Source organism: Ictidomys tridecemlineatus, chromosome 7, assembly GCF_052094955.1.
Source record: "Ictidomys tridecemlineatus isolate mIctTri1 chromosome 7, mIctTri1.hap1, whole genome shotgun sequence".
In the NCBI taxonomy this organism is placed as follows: domain Eukaryota; kingdom Metazoa; phylum Chordata; class Mammalia; order Rodentia; family Sciuridae; genus Ictidomys; species Ictidomys tridecemlineatus.
In genome coordinates, this window is record NC_135483.1 from 171566395 (window position 1) to 171582497 (window position 16103).

A 16103-nucleotide genomic window follows, 5' to 3' on the forward strand; every position below is an offset into this window, starting at 1 on the left:
ATAGTGCCTATTGCCCACAATTAGGATTGGAGAGTACTATTTTTAAATTTATGTCATAATGGAAACTTTGGATTTACCAGTCACCCAGAGACTCCAAATCATACTTTTGTTGATAAGGAATGGGAAGTACTCAAGCATCACATAAATTTCCCTGCACTGGATTATTTCAGTACTTAGAAGAGAAAAATATGACTTAAAATAAGGTTTCTGAAAACCTAGTCCAAACAGCTGGTGTCAGTCTGGGTAATGTTTTTAGCAAGCAGTCCAAGTGAAAATGAGGGGGAAAAAATCAATTATTTTCCAATCTACTTGTTTTTAAAAAGCTGTTTGATTTCTTAGGCTGTTTGTTTATTTTTTTCTTGTCTCTTATTTCATATATAAAATGATGGTGAGAAATAGATACTATTTGTTTTTATGTTTGTTTTCACTATAGACATATATACCGCCACCCTATAGATTTTTTTGTTTTAAGTTTCAGGTCTGGAAAATGAAAAGGCCTGGAAAACATGACCTACAGAAAATGCACCAGCTGGCACTAAGCCCACTATCGTGCCCGACTCACTGTGGCTGAGCAGGCCTGGCGGTGAGCACGGAGCACCTTGGCAATCCCAGCTTCCTCTCCCTGTCAGCCACCTTCCTGCCATCTTCACACTCTGCTAAATGACCCCAATCAAGGCTTCAGGAGGATAAAAAGTGGTTCTCTTAAGAATGTGGAGACCTTTGGATATCCTGTCACCAGTAGCAAATTTACTGGGGAAACAGCAAACTAATTAAGCCGCAAAAAACCAGGTTCTAGCTGGATTCTGCTGCTCACCAATGTTATCACATTGGGAAAGTCACACAGCATTTCAGAGTCATGGTTCTTTCTTTTCTTTCTAAATACACTCTGTCCTATCTACCTAAAAGGGCTGCTATAAAGAACAAACAGGCTGGGCACAGTGGCACATGTAATCCCAGTAACTTGGGAGGCTGAGGCAGGAGGATTGCAAGTTCAAGGCTAGCCTCAGCTATTTTGCAAGGCCCTACGCAACTTAGTGAGACCTTGTCTCAAAATTTAAAAAAATCAAAAAGGGATGGGAATGTAGCTCAGAGGCAAAGTGGCCCTGGTTTCAATCCCTACTACCAAAACAAACAATACTCCCTCCCCCTACACACACACACACACACACACAAAAAAAATTTCTGGGAAAATCCCTTTTAATTGATAAAAATCACAATTATCTTACATATAGTAAGCAATTTTACAAACATGAGATGATATAATTATTAATAAGCCTTTATTGCACAGCTAGCATGTAGAGTCTTCTATTTTTAGGCTATAAGGAAGAATAGGACAATCTTAGTCTTTAAGAGCCACCCAGTCCAGTCAACAAGAAAGAATATATACACAAGTTACTCAGGCACTTAGGTATCAAATGAATGGTCCAGAGGATCGTCACTGGAAGAGATCAGAGAAGGTATTAGCTTCTGAGATCAGGTGGAAAGAGACAACACTGGAGCTGGCCTAAAGTAAGAGTGGCCTAGTCAAGTAGAGAGGAGAGGCATGTGCTATGTTAGGAAAAATGTGTCCATCACTTTGGCCAGGGTAGGTGGCTATAATCCATGTGGAGACCAGGTAAGAGAAGAAGTTATGAATGTAGGTCAGATAAGATATCCTACATTCTGCAGGTAGCTTAACTACCCACTGTCCAATGAGACCACTTGATGATAGTGTATATATTAGATGGACTGCAAAGGAGAGTCACAGGGGGTAGGATTCCCAGTTTGGAAATTTTAGCAGTAAGATGCTGAGGATAAGGGCAAAGGGGATGCCAATGGGAAAGAAAAGTAAAGGAAGGACATGACTAGATAGCTCCTGGGGAACCATAAAGCAAAGCTTAGGATAATGTCAAGGTTGAAACTATGAAAAACTAAGAGAATGACACCATGCTTAACTGAAATGGACCTGACTACAGTAGATATACTTTTCAGAGTAAAACAATGACTTCCCTTTGAAACTTCAGTGGAGATGTCCATTAGGCAGCCAGCAAGCGATAACAAGGTAGTGGTGAGCTCCCTCTTTTCACTGTAGATTTATAGAGAGATCCTGACATTCATCCTAAAGATAAATGCAAAGTGTCCAGAGGAAGTGCAGCTTCTTCTGACCCTCATGAAGTGGTCATATTGGCTCATGTAGGGGCTGGAGGAGCATGCAGAAAGGCACTGAGGCACTGGCCATTCCTAGTTGTAGGGAGCAGGAGCAAGACATGAAAGCAGTAAGGGTGCAGAGAAGGGGCAGGTGCAGAAAGGCTGGAGGATAAAGAAGGGCAGGAAGAAGAGAGATCTATGAGGAAGGTGGCCAACAGTGGCCAGAAGGTCAAGGAAAAGAGAGCCTAAGAAAGCCACAGTGGAAGCAGAGTGTAATCACCATCAGGCTGTAAAGGGTCTAGTGAGAAGTGAGTGTGCAAAGAGAAAATGGAGACATCTGAGAGCTTTGGCAAAGGAATGCCCAAAGATATAAGCTTAGATGGCAGTATGAGCAGAAGATGGTGGTTTTTCTAAAGCAGTAGTGTAGGTGAAGAAAACTGGAGAGCAAGCCATTAATTAAATGTGCTAGAAGGAGGGGCCCAGTCTCTGAAGGACCTTCTTGTATCACCACTGGAGAATCAGAGTCCACATCTAATGACTCCTGTGAATGCTGCATGCTCTGCACAGGAAGTCATGGCAAAGCCCTGAATTCCAGGTTCTTTGATGCTTCTAGACTCACTTCTTTTTGCTTCTTCCCACCTGCTTACTTACCTCTTGTTGCTTTTGAATTTTGATATGTTTATAATAAAAATCACAGCAGCTGGGCTGGGGTTGTGGCTCAGTGATAGAGAGCTTGCCAAGGCACTGGGTTTGATTCTCAGCACCACATATTAATTAATTAATTATGGGCCATCAACAACTAAAATATATGTATGTATGTATATATATATATATATATATAAATATATATATATATAAATATATATATAAATATATATAAATCACAGCAGCTAATATTTGCTAAGCATGTACTCTGTCCTGGGCACTAACTCTCTTAATCCTCAGGCTTTCCCTATGAGGTGAAATATTATTGCCATCTATAGGCAAGACAACTGGCTCTGAAGGTTATAAGAGATAGAGGAGAGTCCTAAGCTAAGGGACAAGTCTAACTTCAGGGCCTACAGTACCAACTATGTCCATTTGTGCCCCCATTTTATTCTTTTTCTCAGTCTGCCCCACTTGGACTTGGTAATCTTTAGCTCTGTGGTGACCGGGAATTGCTGTAGGATATTGCTTCAACTGCCAGCCCCTCAAGTCACTATCCTGCAAATGCACAGGCCTCTGGAGCATGTTGTAACAGCCCAACCAAGCACTAGGACATCCCAGCCCATATCTAATGCAATTTAAAGATGACCTGTGTTATTTCTTCAAATCCTAAAAATTTCTTCATGTTTGTTTTTTGAAAGAACCACATCTAAGACTTTTACCCCCCTTTAGATAGACCTCCCATAAGAGCCACGGAACTAATAACTGAAATATCAGTAAACTCTGTTACTCTTACTATTTAATGACATGTATCCAGGGTCAAAACCTCAAATGCCTATGGGCCCAGGCACCACTATAACTGAATTAAGTGCACTGAGTTTAAGAAAAAAAGGGCAGCAATGTATTTGCTACACAAGAACAAGGGAAGCCCTGTGGCATCAGAGCTTCAGATTTCCCAAGAGGAACCAGAAAGCTTCATTTTGTATGTCCTAAAAACTCCTGATTGTTTAAATGTTGGCAACTATTTAGTCATCTCAAAGCTTGGTGGGTGCTGTTCCTGTAAAGCCTAACAAAACACAGCTGAGGTGCCTATTTGTGACCTCTGATTTACACATATCCTACTGCTCCTGTGCTCAGCTGAGCACCCTGCAGCTTTCTCAGTGTCCCTCCTAAAGACTTTCCTAATGGCTGCTGCTCCGGATGTGTCCTGACATTGCCAAGCAAGCCACAATTTTCCAGAGTTCCTCATGCACCTTCGTGTGTGGACATGGTAAATAATTCTTCTCATGAGAAGTTAACTAGGCCTTGAACTAATTCAGCAGGGTCGCCATCTGGGAGTCGTCAGACACAGTGAACTGTCAAAACTGTAAACATTTTAGGCTTCAAGGAGGACACTGACTTTTGCAAAACTAATCACCCCTGCCAGTCAAGACTTGCGGTATGGGTTTAAGAACAAGGCGTCCATTTAACAACAATAACAAAAACAGTGAGGATAAAAACAGACAGTCATAATAATGAAAAGCCTAAAAGCAAACTGTGACTTCCCTAATAAGGCGACGACCAAAGTTGGCTCCCTGGCTGTTGAACGCCAATACGATTAATCAGTCTGTTTTCGGTTTTCTCACGACAGCAATATTAACAGTTTGCTTTATGTTGTTTATATGGTGCTGACAGGTCTTCGGCATGTTGGGCCTACTTGCTAGAGATTAATGGCCACTCTTATACTGAGGTAAAATCCAGTCAGGGAGAGAATGCCTTTTACAACTAGATAACAACTGTATTCTCTTCCTCCTTGCTCCTAACCCCCAGTGCCCCAGCAACTCTTCCCTCTCCCAATCTCTATCAGGGGTATAAAAGTCATGTCTACAAGGTTCCCCTCATTGTTTTAACCATCCCCACTTTAGATGTTGTATCCTCAGGTGAAACAAAGGGAACCTTAAATATTGACTGGATAAGTCTGTCATCTCTAAAGGTTATGATTGGCTCATTTTGTTTTTGAAAATTCCATTCCATATATAAGTGAAAGAAATAGGTATGAGGTATCCTCTAGCAACAGAAATTTAGCATATTACCTCTTCTAATTTACAGCTATTTTTATGGACAAAGAAGGCAGAGTTGATATTAAGTGGAGGCTGCTGCAGGAAGCACGGACACCTCAGAGAACCTCTTAGAGATTATTCCACTAGTCATATTTCAACATGAGTCAAAAAGATTTGAAATAAGACAAGACCAGCCTCCCACAAATCCCTCCCCTGCAAAGGCTGTAATAAATATTATTGACGACCAGCATACTTCTCTCTGTCCTCAGTTGCAAAGAAATGGTACCCCAAACATTATTCTAATAGCATCTGAATGGTGGGAATCTAAAAAAAATGAAAAATTTAATAACTAAAGTGTGCCTCCTCTAAGTTTCTAGAGGAATAAACATCTCATTGTTTTCTCTTAGGGAGACTCTGTTAATGAAACAACCACATGGCTAAAGTATGCACTGACTCTTCAGAAACTGCAGTCTTGGGCGCAGCTAGCCTTCCATCCCACTTCCCTTGAAACATTCTATTTTATTAAAGATTTTTGTAAGCCAGATATAAGCACAGTTTAAGGAAAGAAAGCAGTATTAATAACAATAATAGTATTTCCTGAGTACTTGCTATGTACAAGAACTACTTTAAACACTTCAATTGTACAAATCCATTTAATTCCCACAACCGAATGCAATATGGCTAATAATTAAATTTTTCTTTAAGTGAAGGATATTTGAGAGAAAATAACAATATACTAGGCTAGATTTGGGCAGATTTTTAATTCCATGCCTGTACTTTAATAATTTATCTATTGCAAAGACTGGATTGGAGCAAGAAAAACTGATAGACTAGTGAGAAAGATACTGCAATAGTCCTGAGAGCATACAAATTTGAGATATCTCAGAAACAAAACTAATTTTTTTTTAATTGATCTGATTTGTTTTTTTCTTTCATTTGTTCAATCACTCAACAAGTATTTTTGAGGGTTTTGGATGTGACAAATAGAGGAGTAAGAAAAAGAATCTAAAGATATTTCCTTCCCCCAAATTGTACTATTAGCGATTGCTCAGTGGTCTAAAGTGACACTTAATATTCATCCCTCTCTCCTTCTTCACTGCATCTCTCCCTCTTGCCATTCAATACCTTGAGTCAGGCATTGCTTCATATAATGGTCATGAACAACTCCAGGAAAGGACTTGAAGGGAAAGGAAAAAAGGACTGTTGTCTTCATTCATACAGCTTTGGGACTGCCTTCTTTCTAGAACTTTCATTTCTTTCCTGGTGGTCTGGCCATAAGGCACAGTACATGGTGGTAAACCACCAGACTGCAGGAATAGAGTGGGGATTCTTAGTCATCCATGAGAGGAGACGACCTCCTATTTAATTTCTAAATGTGTGCTGTGCTTTGGCATATTTTAACCAAAGCAAAACATAGCAGAAAGGTACCTAACATGATTCCCACATGTAGATTTTCATATAACCTACAAACATATTGGCACAAGAAAAACTTTGAGCAAAGCCAAAAGCTACAGAAAATAACAGAACAAACACACATTGAACACTAAAGATCCTGTACCTATTTTAGTTGGTAAATTAACTTGAGATATATACTTCTATTGCCTTTTGGAAAAAGCCCTGATCTTTTAAAATTAAGATTTGCCTAAATGTTTTAAGAATAAATCACAACCACTTTTTGGCACATGCTGAAAAACAACTAGGTAAAAGAATGACTACCACTGAGAAGTATTTTGCTTGATGGCAGCTGCCTTTTCATTATTATTTTATGAGAGTTCGTCTACATATTATGTATCATTCACTATTTACATTTAGTTCTTTTTGAAATATCTTCTTCAGATGCCTAGAGTTATGCCAACTTCTTTAGATCTAATCAGATCTCAAATTGCAAACTCTAGCATTTTAATTCTTTCCAAAAGTTCTTGTGTGGGTAGGCTTACTTCCATTGAATGTGACTGATGTTTGCTGCTGGTCATTTCTATTAAAACTGAAAAATCAAAACGTATTTTAGGGACTTATGAACATCATCACAATTATTTCAAGTATAAGCTAGTTTGTATATACTGAGGGTGAGAATTTAAATGCTCATAAAATCTAACTGTAAAAGGAGGAATTTTATGAGAGCAAGCACATTTTAACTTCAATTTTATTTTAAGGATGTGAGCCTGGTTGGGACTTGTGTGTGCCATGAACTGTGAGCTAACTCAGTTATGGAAAAGCAGCCTGCACCATTGGTCAGAAAAGACGAATGATGAAAAAATGAATCCTGGGCCTGTGTACTTTAATTCCAGCTCTCCTGCCTGCATCAGTTATGGAGCTGTATTTGTGTGGAAAATAAGTTTTGAACAACCACCCACTTATTTCCCATTGAAAATGATGTTTAGTTTTTAAATATTTTAAATATGCTTGTTTACTGGTGATAAATAGCAATTGAAATTGTGAAAAGTAACCCCTCCCCCCAAAAAATCAAAAAACAAAGAAAAAAAACTACATAAAGAACCAGTGAAGACACTTTTGTGATTATTATCTCAAATTAACATATTGGTAACACATTGGGCACTAGGTCATGGGTTCAAAGCCTTCAGTTATGATGAGAGGTGATTTCCATTTTGCTTGACAAATAGAGGACCTCAGAGAAAGTCAAAGACCAGCCCAGAGGGAGACCCACAGAATTTCAGTAGGTCCACGTTGGAAAGGTCCTTGAAGACTTTCTAATCATCCTCCCTGGGCAGGGAGGTAAAGCAACTTGGACCATCAAACATTTATGACTCTTACCTGCGACGCAGATCCTCGGCCACCGCTGCCCGGCAGCTGAACAAATAGGCTCGGAGCGATTTCAGCCGCTGCCGCAGCCGCACCACGGTGGCCAGTGGCTCGGCGTGGAGATACAGCACGGGGTTCTCCTGCTGGATGTCGATCAGGGGCTCTTCGTACACATACTCCAGGAATTCTTTGGCCTGCTTAGACACCTACAAAACAAGCTTGGGCAGTCAGTTCTGGCCAATCATCAGCTTTCCACACCAGCTCAAACTAGGAACCAAAGCTTAAATACCAAAGTAACATTATTTTCTGAACACAGCTTTTAAAAAGGCCATACTTAAACAAAATACAAACTTTGGCTTCCCCTTTTCTCTTCTGGAAACTCCACTGGTAAAACTTGGAAAAAGTTCATTAATTTGTATCTTGATTGTAGTAGTGATTATAAGAATCTACACATGTGGGCTGGGATTGTGGCTCAGTGGTAGGATGCTTGCCTAGCTCGGGCGGGACCTGGGTTCGATTCTCAGCACCACATAAAAAATAAAGACATTGTGCATTGTGTTGTGTCCATCTACAAAAAAAAAAAAAAAAAAAAAAAAAAAAAGATATTCTCTCTCTCTCTCTCTCTCTCTCTCTGTTTTTAAAAAAGGAACCTACACGTGATAAAATGACACCGAACTATGGCGACCCATCATCCTAATGTTAATTTCCTAGTTTGTTTTTTATATCTTTTGGTAGTTATCTAATTAATATGTAACCAAAGGAGGAAACTGAGGGAAAGATACACAGTATCTCTGTACTGGTTATGCAATTTCCTGTGGATCTGTGATTATTTCAAAACGGAAAGTAAGGGAAAAAAGAATTAATTAGGATCTTCTAAAATCAACACTGATTTAAAAAAATTTACATATATGTATTTTTAGTCCATGACTCTTTAAATAAGTAGACACTTTTAAAAAAAAGTAAACCACACACATATTACAAAATTAAAAGGAATAAAAGGATATTCTCAAAGGAAAAAGAAAAAGAAAAAAATATTACATGCAGAATAATTTGACTGAATAGAAAATAGGCTTGAACACAATACTTCAATGCCCAGAAAGAAGTTGCTCTGACTAGAACACCTTTGACTTTACGCTGACTCTGACCAACATATCCATCCAACTCTATATCTTTTTCTGGTAGTAAATAAGATTACAAAAATTGATTTTTAAATATCATTGTCATCAGTAGAAATAAATAGTGCATTGGAAATACAATTAACCAGAGACACAGAGGAAGTAGCTTAAATAATGCATAATATTTGGATAATTTTTTAGAATCCCTAAATGCCAATTCACTGATTATTAAGATGTAAATTGGCTAGTGATACACTGAGTAGGCTCATTTTCTATTTATGGAAGGTAAAACCTCTCCAAAAAGTTTCTATCACCTCTCTAGGAGTAATGCTGGAATTCAGCATTAAGATAAACAAATAACTATGCTGGTTAAAAAGAAAATTGAAAATTCACTATGCTTCACACTCTAGACCAGAAGCATACTAATGAAGATAAATAGGATACAGTTTTCACCCTCAAGGGGCTCCTTGTTTAGTATAAAAGACAAATATTTATAACAAAAACTACACATACCCTATCCTCTGCTACAGAGGTATGGATGAGGCCCCTTGCTAGCTTAAAGAAGGAAGAAATTACATCTCCTGGTTAGAGGGCCGGGAGCCAGGGTGGCCTGGAAAAACAGAAGACATTGGATTTGGATCCAGAAAAATGAATAGAAAGAAATTCACTTGGCGGTCAGGGTGGGACCAAAGAGAGTACAACAGGCAGACACAATCATAAACCCCCTCAATATATAGATGTGATCATTAGATATATGGCTATTGTGCGATTATTAAAAGCATACATTTAGGTACACATATATAAAATTCAACATTTTTTGTCATTTTTTATATTGTTAAATTCATAACACAGTTTATGTTATTTATGGGAAGGCAAAAACATGCATCATTTTAAAAAATAACTTTTTCCCTGAAACAATTATTTTTGAGATAACTATTTGTTGTTTGATTCTATGGCATCCTGCAGAGGTACAGAGTTAAAGGAGTTTAAAGTCGTTGCAAATCCAGGTCACAAAGGGTACCTGGAATTAGCCAAAACCTTTGAGTATTTAACCAGATTGGAAATAACAAGGTGACTGAAGGAAATAATCCTCACTCTTATTTTTAAATCATATAGACACAGGTACATGCCAGACACCATAGCAGGTAGGCCTTTGCTAGAGGTTAAAACAGGCATGACCTGGTCCTCAGGTGGTTTCCAATTCAGTAAGGAAAGATGAAATTGGATCAAATCTTTTATTTATCATGTTTAAATATTTGCTGTATCTAAATGTCTTCAATGAGGAAAAAACCGACAGTGTTCTAGGAAATAAAGTACAACCACTTGAAACTGTTGCTAAAAAATGATGTATTGTACAATTCAATTAGTCTTTCTGGCTCTACTGAACTGTGTTTATACTGAGTCCGGGCCCTGCTGAATTAGGTTAACAATGCTACCTTTTAGTAGGTGAACAGAAGGACAAAGGGCACTGGCCAGTCTCCCAGGCCTTAAAAGGCTTCTCTCTTCAGGTGGTTCTTAAGCCCAAGAGCAAAAAGAGAGAGAGAGAGAGAGAAAAATCTTTTACAGAGACAGTAAAAGCAGTGAGACATATGGGACAGCAGCTACTGACAGCAGTATTCATAAACTGAGATAACAGAAAACAAAAGCTGAGCTAGTCCCACAAACTCAAAGGCACTGCCTTCACAAGTGATTAGGCAGCCTTGAGTACATGGAGAACACCCTTGATGCCACGGCTCGGGCATGTGAACAAATCCACCACAGCAGCCACCTGGGGCAACAAGGCTGAGCACATGTTCTTCGTGTTGAGACTCGACCCCTAAGACTAGTAAGGATATTTTTTAGAAATCTTAAAATTTGGCATGGAATGTTAGTTTTGCAAAATAGAGCACTGTATCTCTGCTGACTTCTTAAGTTCTAAACAACCCCTTATACTGGCATAAGGATTCCATTCTCAAACTCAAATACAAATGAAAAGGATTTTTAAAAAGAAAATTTAAAAAATTACTTAGGGAAAGAAGCCAATGATATTCTTAGGTGATAAAGTTTACATGAGAGAAAGTTTTTTTTTTCTTGTTAAGATAAATATTACTTGAGTTATATGTGAACACCAAATATGTTCCAACTAAGAGCTAAGAGCTACTGTCCTACTCTTGCCAAGTGAACTATGAAAAACATGAACTGCTTGATGGTGCTTCTGGTGTAAATAACAACTCAGCTCATGAATCAGGTGCAGATGGATGAGTCCTTTATTTTTAAAAATAAATGGTTTTAGCTGGCACTATTTTCTATGATCTCACTTCATTCACATCAGAATCCATTTTACAGGGTCAATGGTTCATTTTTTTAAAACCTTTTAGCCTATTAGTATTACCAAATAATATTTAACATTTAGTAGTGATAATCACATTATGCACATAAATGAATCTCTTCACATTGCTGTTTTAGCTTGTAAGAAGCTACTGACAGTAGCTACTGACAGCAGTATTCATAAACTTATGGTTCAAGCCATAAGAACTCAGGGCCACGACTGTGATTGTGCTGCAGTTTATGAACCCACTCAAAGGCCTGCATCGGCATGATTCGAGCGGCAAGAAGGAGAAAATCTGGGTGGAAACAGGCCCCTCCACCTGACATACAGGAGTTGAAGACAGCAGCACAATCACATTATAATTACCCTAAATTTGCTATTTACACATATATTTATTTAAAAAGCACATATCTCACTTGATTGGAACACTAATTGCAGTTGTTCCAGATTCTAGTATAATCCATGTTTTGTTATGCTGGTGACAATGACCACTTAAAAACAAAGTTCTCAGATTCAGTTTAGGTTTGAGTAATCCTGAAGGAGAGGCTGTGAAATGGTGTGCTGGTATGTTCCTCCACAAAACAGCCCTGGATTAAAAAAAAAAAAAAAAATGTAATGAAGCCAAGGGAATGGCTAACCATAGATAACAGTGCGGAGATAGTGCGGTGTTAGTGGTGAGAACTTAATTTTTACTAAAGAGGGAGAAGTTATTAGAATAAACCAGATGAGAACATAATCTTGGAATACCAAGGACAGGTAAAGACAATCTTGTTCAATTTTTCTTTTCACGTTCCAAGGAATACTAGTCCCACAAAAAAAGATGTTCTAAATTCCAAAAAAGAAATATGCCACACAGTACTTTCTTTTATTGGTGATTCAAAGTGCAGTTTTTTGGCACATTAAAACCTGGGAACATGTCACACTGAAAAATCCTACTTAATCTAGCCACTTCCAGATTTATTTGACTACAGACAGGGCAGCTCTTTAGTGCTATTCGGGGCTTAAATGGGGTAGGGGAGTGGGAGGTAAGATCCTGCCTGAGCCCAGATTACCAATGAGAGGAGCGGGTATCTTACTTTCACTCTACTCCATCCTCTTTACCAAGCTGTGAGCTTGATGAACTGTGCTGTGTTGGGGAGCAGGGGGACTCTTTTGCCAAGCCTCATAGAGCTGGCCTGATGGCATTCCCATGGAGCTCTCTTTTTCAATAATATTTATTAACACAAACAAAACTTTGAAATATACCAAATGAATCTATTATCCATTGAGAAAATTGAGTCTAGAGTTTAAGTGACTTATTTATGGTCATTTTGTGGCAGAACTAAAGCTGGAACTCAGATCTCTGGACACCCTGCTCTGTGCTGTGCAGCTTCTTTACGGTCATGGTTCTTTTTATTTTTCATTACTCTCCCAGAACCTGTCAGCTTATGGTTTTATAGTAGAGGTGATCCCTGACCCTTCTCTGTTCTTCCTCCCTGCCAAAGAGAAAGCAAGTAGGCTGTAAATGGAGACAGACCCTCAATGTATATTGGTATGTAGGCTCCCATTGGATTTTAACTCTAAAGTAAAAGCTAAAGTTCAATAACATTTATTTTATGCAAAAGTCACTTATTTGTATACTTGTTTACTGTCTTTCTCCTTCTCTGGAATAAAAGGTTTGATTCATAGGTGCAGGAATTGCTTAGGATGATAACAAACAAATGATTAATCTACAACCCTCTAGCCATGACTTTGAACCATACACTCCTACTTTTAGATACAATTCTAACAACTTGGTTGTTTCTAAGTTCATAACATATTTAGAGTCAATAAAGAAGACAGGAAAAGAGCAGCTACAGGAAGAAAAGCAACAACAGAAGTGACAGTACATCCTGGTACTAAAGGAAGAAAGGTACCTTCAAGGACACAGAAGGTAAAAACTGAACTGAACAATCCTGACTCTAGGCAAGTTGGCAAAATCCACCAAACTCACAAATGTACATTTCTATATCAAGGAAATTATCTACATATAGTCTCATTCATGAATCAGAGAACTTATATTCAAAGTGATGCAAAGTTATTCATTGAAATACTGTTCTCAGTAAAAGACTGAAAAAAAATTTAAATTTTCATTAAAAAATGATTGGTTAGATGTGTGTGTGTGATTCAGTAGACCAAAGAAATGACCATTAAAAGATCCAAGGAAGAGTTGCAGCTGTAGCTCAGTGGTAGAACACTTGCCTAGCATGTGTGAGAGGCACTGGGTTTAATCCTCAGCACCACATAAAAAAAAAAAATAAAGGTATTGTGTCCATCTACAACTAAAACAAATTAAAAAAAAAAGGTCCAAGGAAGAGTTTTATGATCTAACTGGAAAGCTCTCCAAGCACAGAGTATATACTACATTGAGTATTGTCATTTTTATATGAAAAGGCACATGAATGTAAAATATCCTGAAGGATACATGGGAAGGGAACAATTTGGTTGCTTGAGGAAGGTGGATGGGTGGGAGGGAGGGAAATTATCTATATATGCATGCTCTTTTTACTTTCTGAATCTTGAATTTTGTGAAAGAATATTATGTTCAAACAATAAAGAATAAGAGTACAGTTGTGTAAGTATAAGCAGTGCAAGATCTAGAGGGAAAAAACACATCGAATTCTGAAGTTCTCTATCACAGGACAGAAGGATTGCTTGTATTTATGATTATAATTCTGAGGCATTAAAAAGGCTTATTTCTAATATATATTTTTCTTAAATAGAATGGATAAGGGATCATTAAAATTTACAAAATTAAAAATGTAACATAATCACATTACTGAAAATTTGGAGAATAAGAATCAGGAAAGAAAAAACTATCCACAATCTTGCCACAGTAAAATAACCTCTTTTGCTTTGGTATAACATTTCCTCCCAGTATTTATTTCCATCTCCATTGTGAAATATCAGAGCTGGAGTCTTAACAAAATCAATCCCAACCACAACACTTCTTGTTCCTATCAAAACAGGGACTGTCAGCTAACCGAGGAGGAATCAGAAGACCTTAAGTTTAATTACAATTTGTTCTCAAACTCTCTAAATGGCTCCGATCAAGTGCTTTTTCCCATCATCAAGCTGTTCTCCAGCTCTGCAAGGGCCATAGAGCTTGCCTTGACTGCCTCTTCAGATGTAGAGATAGAAATGGTTTATGCAACATGGAAAACGCCTAGCTAAGTGGAATGTGAATATTCGGGCTGGTACACACTCATAGAAACAATTCTGAAAGTGCACAGCTATGGGGAAAGGTTTGAGAAGAGCTGAATTAAATACATTGCCTACCACCTCTTTGTCATGCCTGATATTTTTAAACTGCAGGCAGGTTACCATTAAAGAGAATTTCATTAGAAAATGGCCATAGAATTTGTGGGGTTTAGCAGCTTCTTAATCTTGAAGCTCAATTCAATATGCAGGATATATACCAGAAAATAGATGAAATATTGCTTTAAAAATAATTAGGATTATTAATACTCCAGAGGACAGACAAGGAAATGCTTAAGATGACAGATTTTACTCCGTTCTGAAAAGCCTTTTTTTTTTTTTTCTCTTTTAAATGGATGTTTAAGCCAGTCACGTACTTGCTATTAAGGAAGCAAGCAGATCCAATAGAACGATGTCTGGTTTTAGAGACTGATAGGTCCAAATTGATCCTCACAATTAGGAGCATTAAGTTAAATCCTGGTGTCTGAGCAAAGAGACAGACACTGGTAAATGGAATACAGTTATTTCATGCCAGTAAGAGCTGATCCAGATAAAATCAGCCAGCTATGTTCCTGCTTTAAAATCTTCCCTGGTCCACTGAGAACGCAGGAAGTCTGACGAAGGAGATTTTCATCACAGGCAGCATGGATAAAGTGAGTATACCTAGCAGATATCTTCAATTAGCTACCTATCCTCTCAAAATCAAATCTAGTTACTTGAATGACTGCCACAATACAACAGCCTGCTTTACAGACAGAGTACAAGTGTCAGTGACAGCTCTATGTTGATAGTTTCCGTGGTCTTCAGAGCACACTCCAAACACACCTGGATCTGCTCTTCCATGCCATGCCTTTGGAAACCATCTCTGACTTTTTCATTTTCTCAGCTAGTGCCACCTCTCTCTGCTTTTGCTCCACTAATTGATGTGGATTCTGCTGGCAGGTGCTACCAGCCCAAGCTCTCAGCAGATCACAGGGCTGGGACTGCCTCACATGCTTGCTCTCTATACTGTCAAAGCCCTGCTCGAACATATGAATCTAAACCAAACTTAACCAGCCTTCTTTCCCTCTCGCTATGTTTTTATCTAATACACATGTGGACAATATATTTATAGCCTATATTCAGTGTCAAGTATAAGGTACAGAGGAGAGCATGACAGCTCTTTCTGGTGAAGGGAAGGAAAGAATTAGGAAAGGAAATGAGGTTTAAGATGGCTTTTAGGATTTGCTGGGCTGGGTGAGGACAAAAGGAAGCCAAGAGGTGTGAGACAGCCTGGCTTGATGAGGAACAGGAAAGAAGGATGTGATCTTAATGAAGAGACCAATGGAGGTGGGGGTGATGAAAGTCTAGAAAGACAGGCAGGGACAGGAGTGCAGCAAAATCTTGTACATCAGCTAAGGGAATGGTATTTCTCTTGCAATTATGGTAAACACTGTCCCAAATGAGTACTTACTATGTGCCAGACACTGTACTAGGTGCTGTGACTCATTTATTTAAACAAACAGCAACCTTATGGAACAGGGACTTTTATTATCTCCACTGTAATGGTGAAGAACTTGAGACTAGGAGAGTATAAGGCACTGACCCCGGGTAAGATTAGGACCAGAAGAGGTGAGGCTCAGAAGCACCATTAGAAGGCTATTAACTTCCTTCCTGTGAATGATGCTGAGCTCTGAGCTAATGATGCTGGCTGCTTAGGAAGGGCAGGTGTGGCAGAAGGAGGAGGCCAGAATATCTCCCAGGTCTGGCAGTGGTGACACCAAGGCAGGCAATGTATACCTGGGGAGACATTTGGTGAGCAATGTGATCATGTTGAGTTTGACATGTTAGGGGACAGGCTTAATTATTCCATTCACTCAGTATACATCCATGCCTATCTACTGTGTGCCAGGA

General features: G+C 38.6%; 1 protein-coding gene across 6 annotated transcripts in view; it reads right to left on the reverse strand.

The window, feature by feature from the left end:
• Positions 1-16103, reverse strand: part of Plekhm3 (pleckstrin homology domain containing M3) — a 215109-nt gene that overhangs the window by 121983 nt on the left and 77023 nt on the right. For all 6 annotated transcript variants that reach the window (XR_013424271.1, XR_013424270.1, XM_040294802.2 and 3 more), the window contains exon 5: positions 7584-7777. Coding sequence is in view for 4 of the 6 variants with exons in the window: in XM_040294802.2 (XP_040150736.1) it covers positions 7584-7777 (194 nt within the window). In the remaining 2 variants the exon portion in view is untranslated. The remainder of the gene's footprint in view (positions 1-7583; positions 7778-16103) is intronic.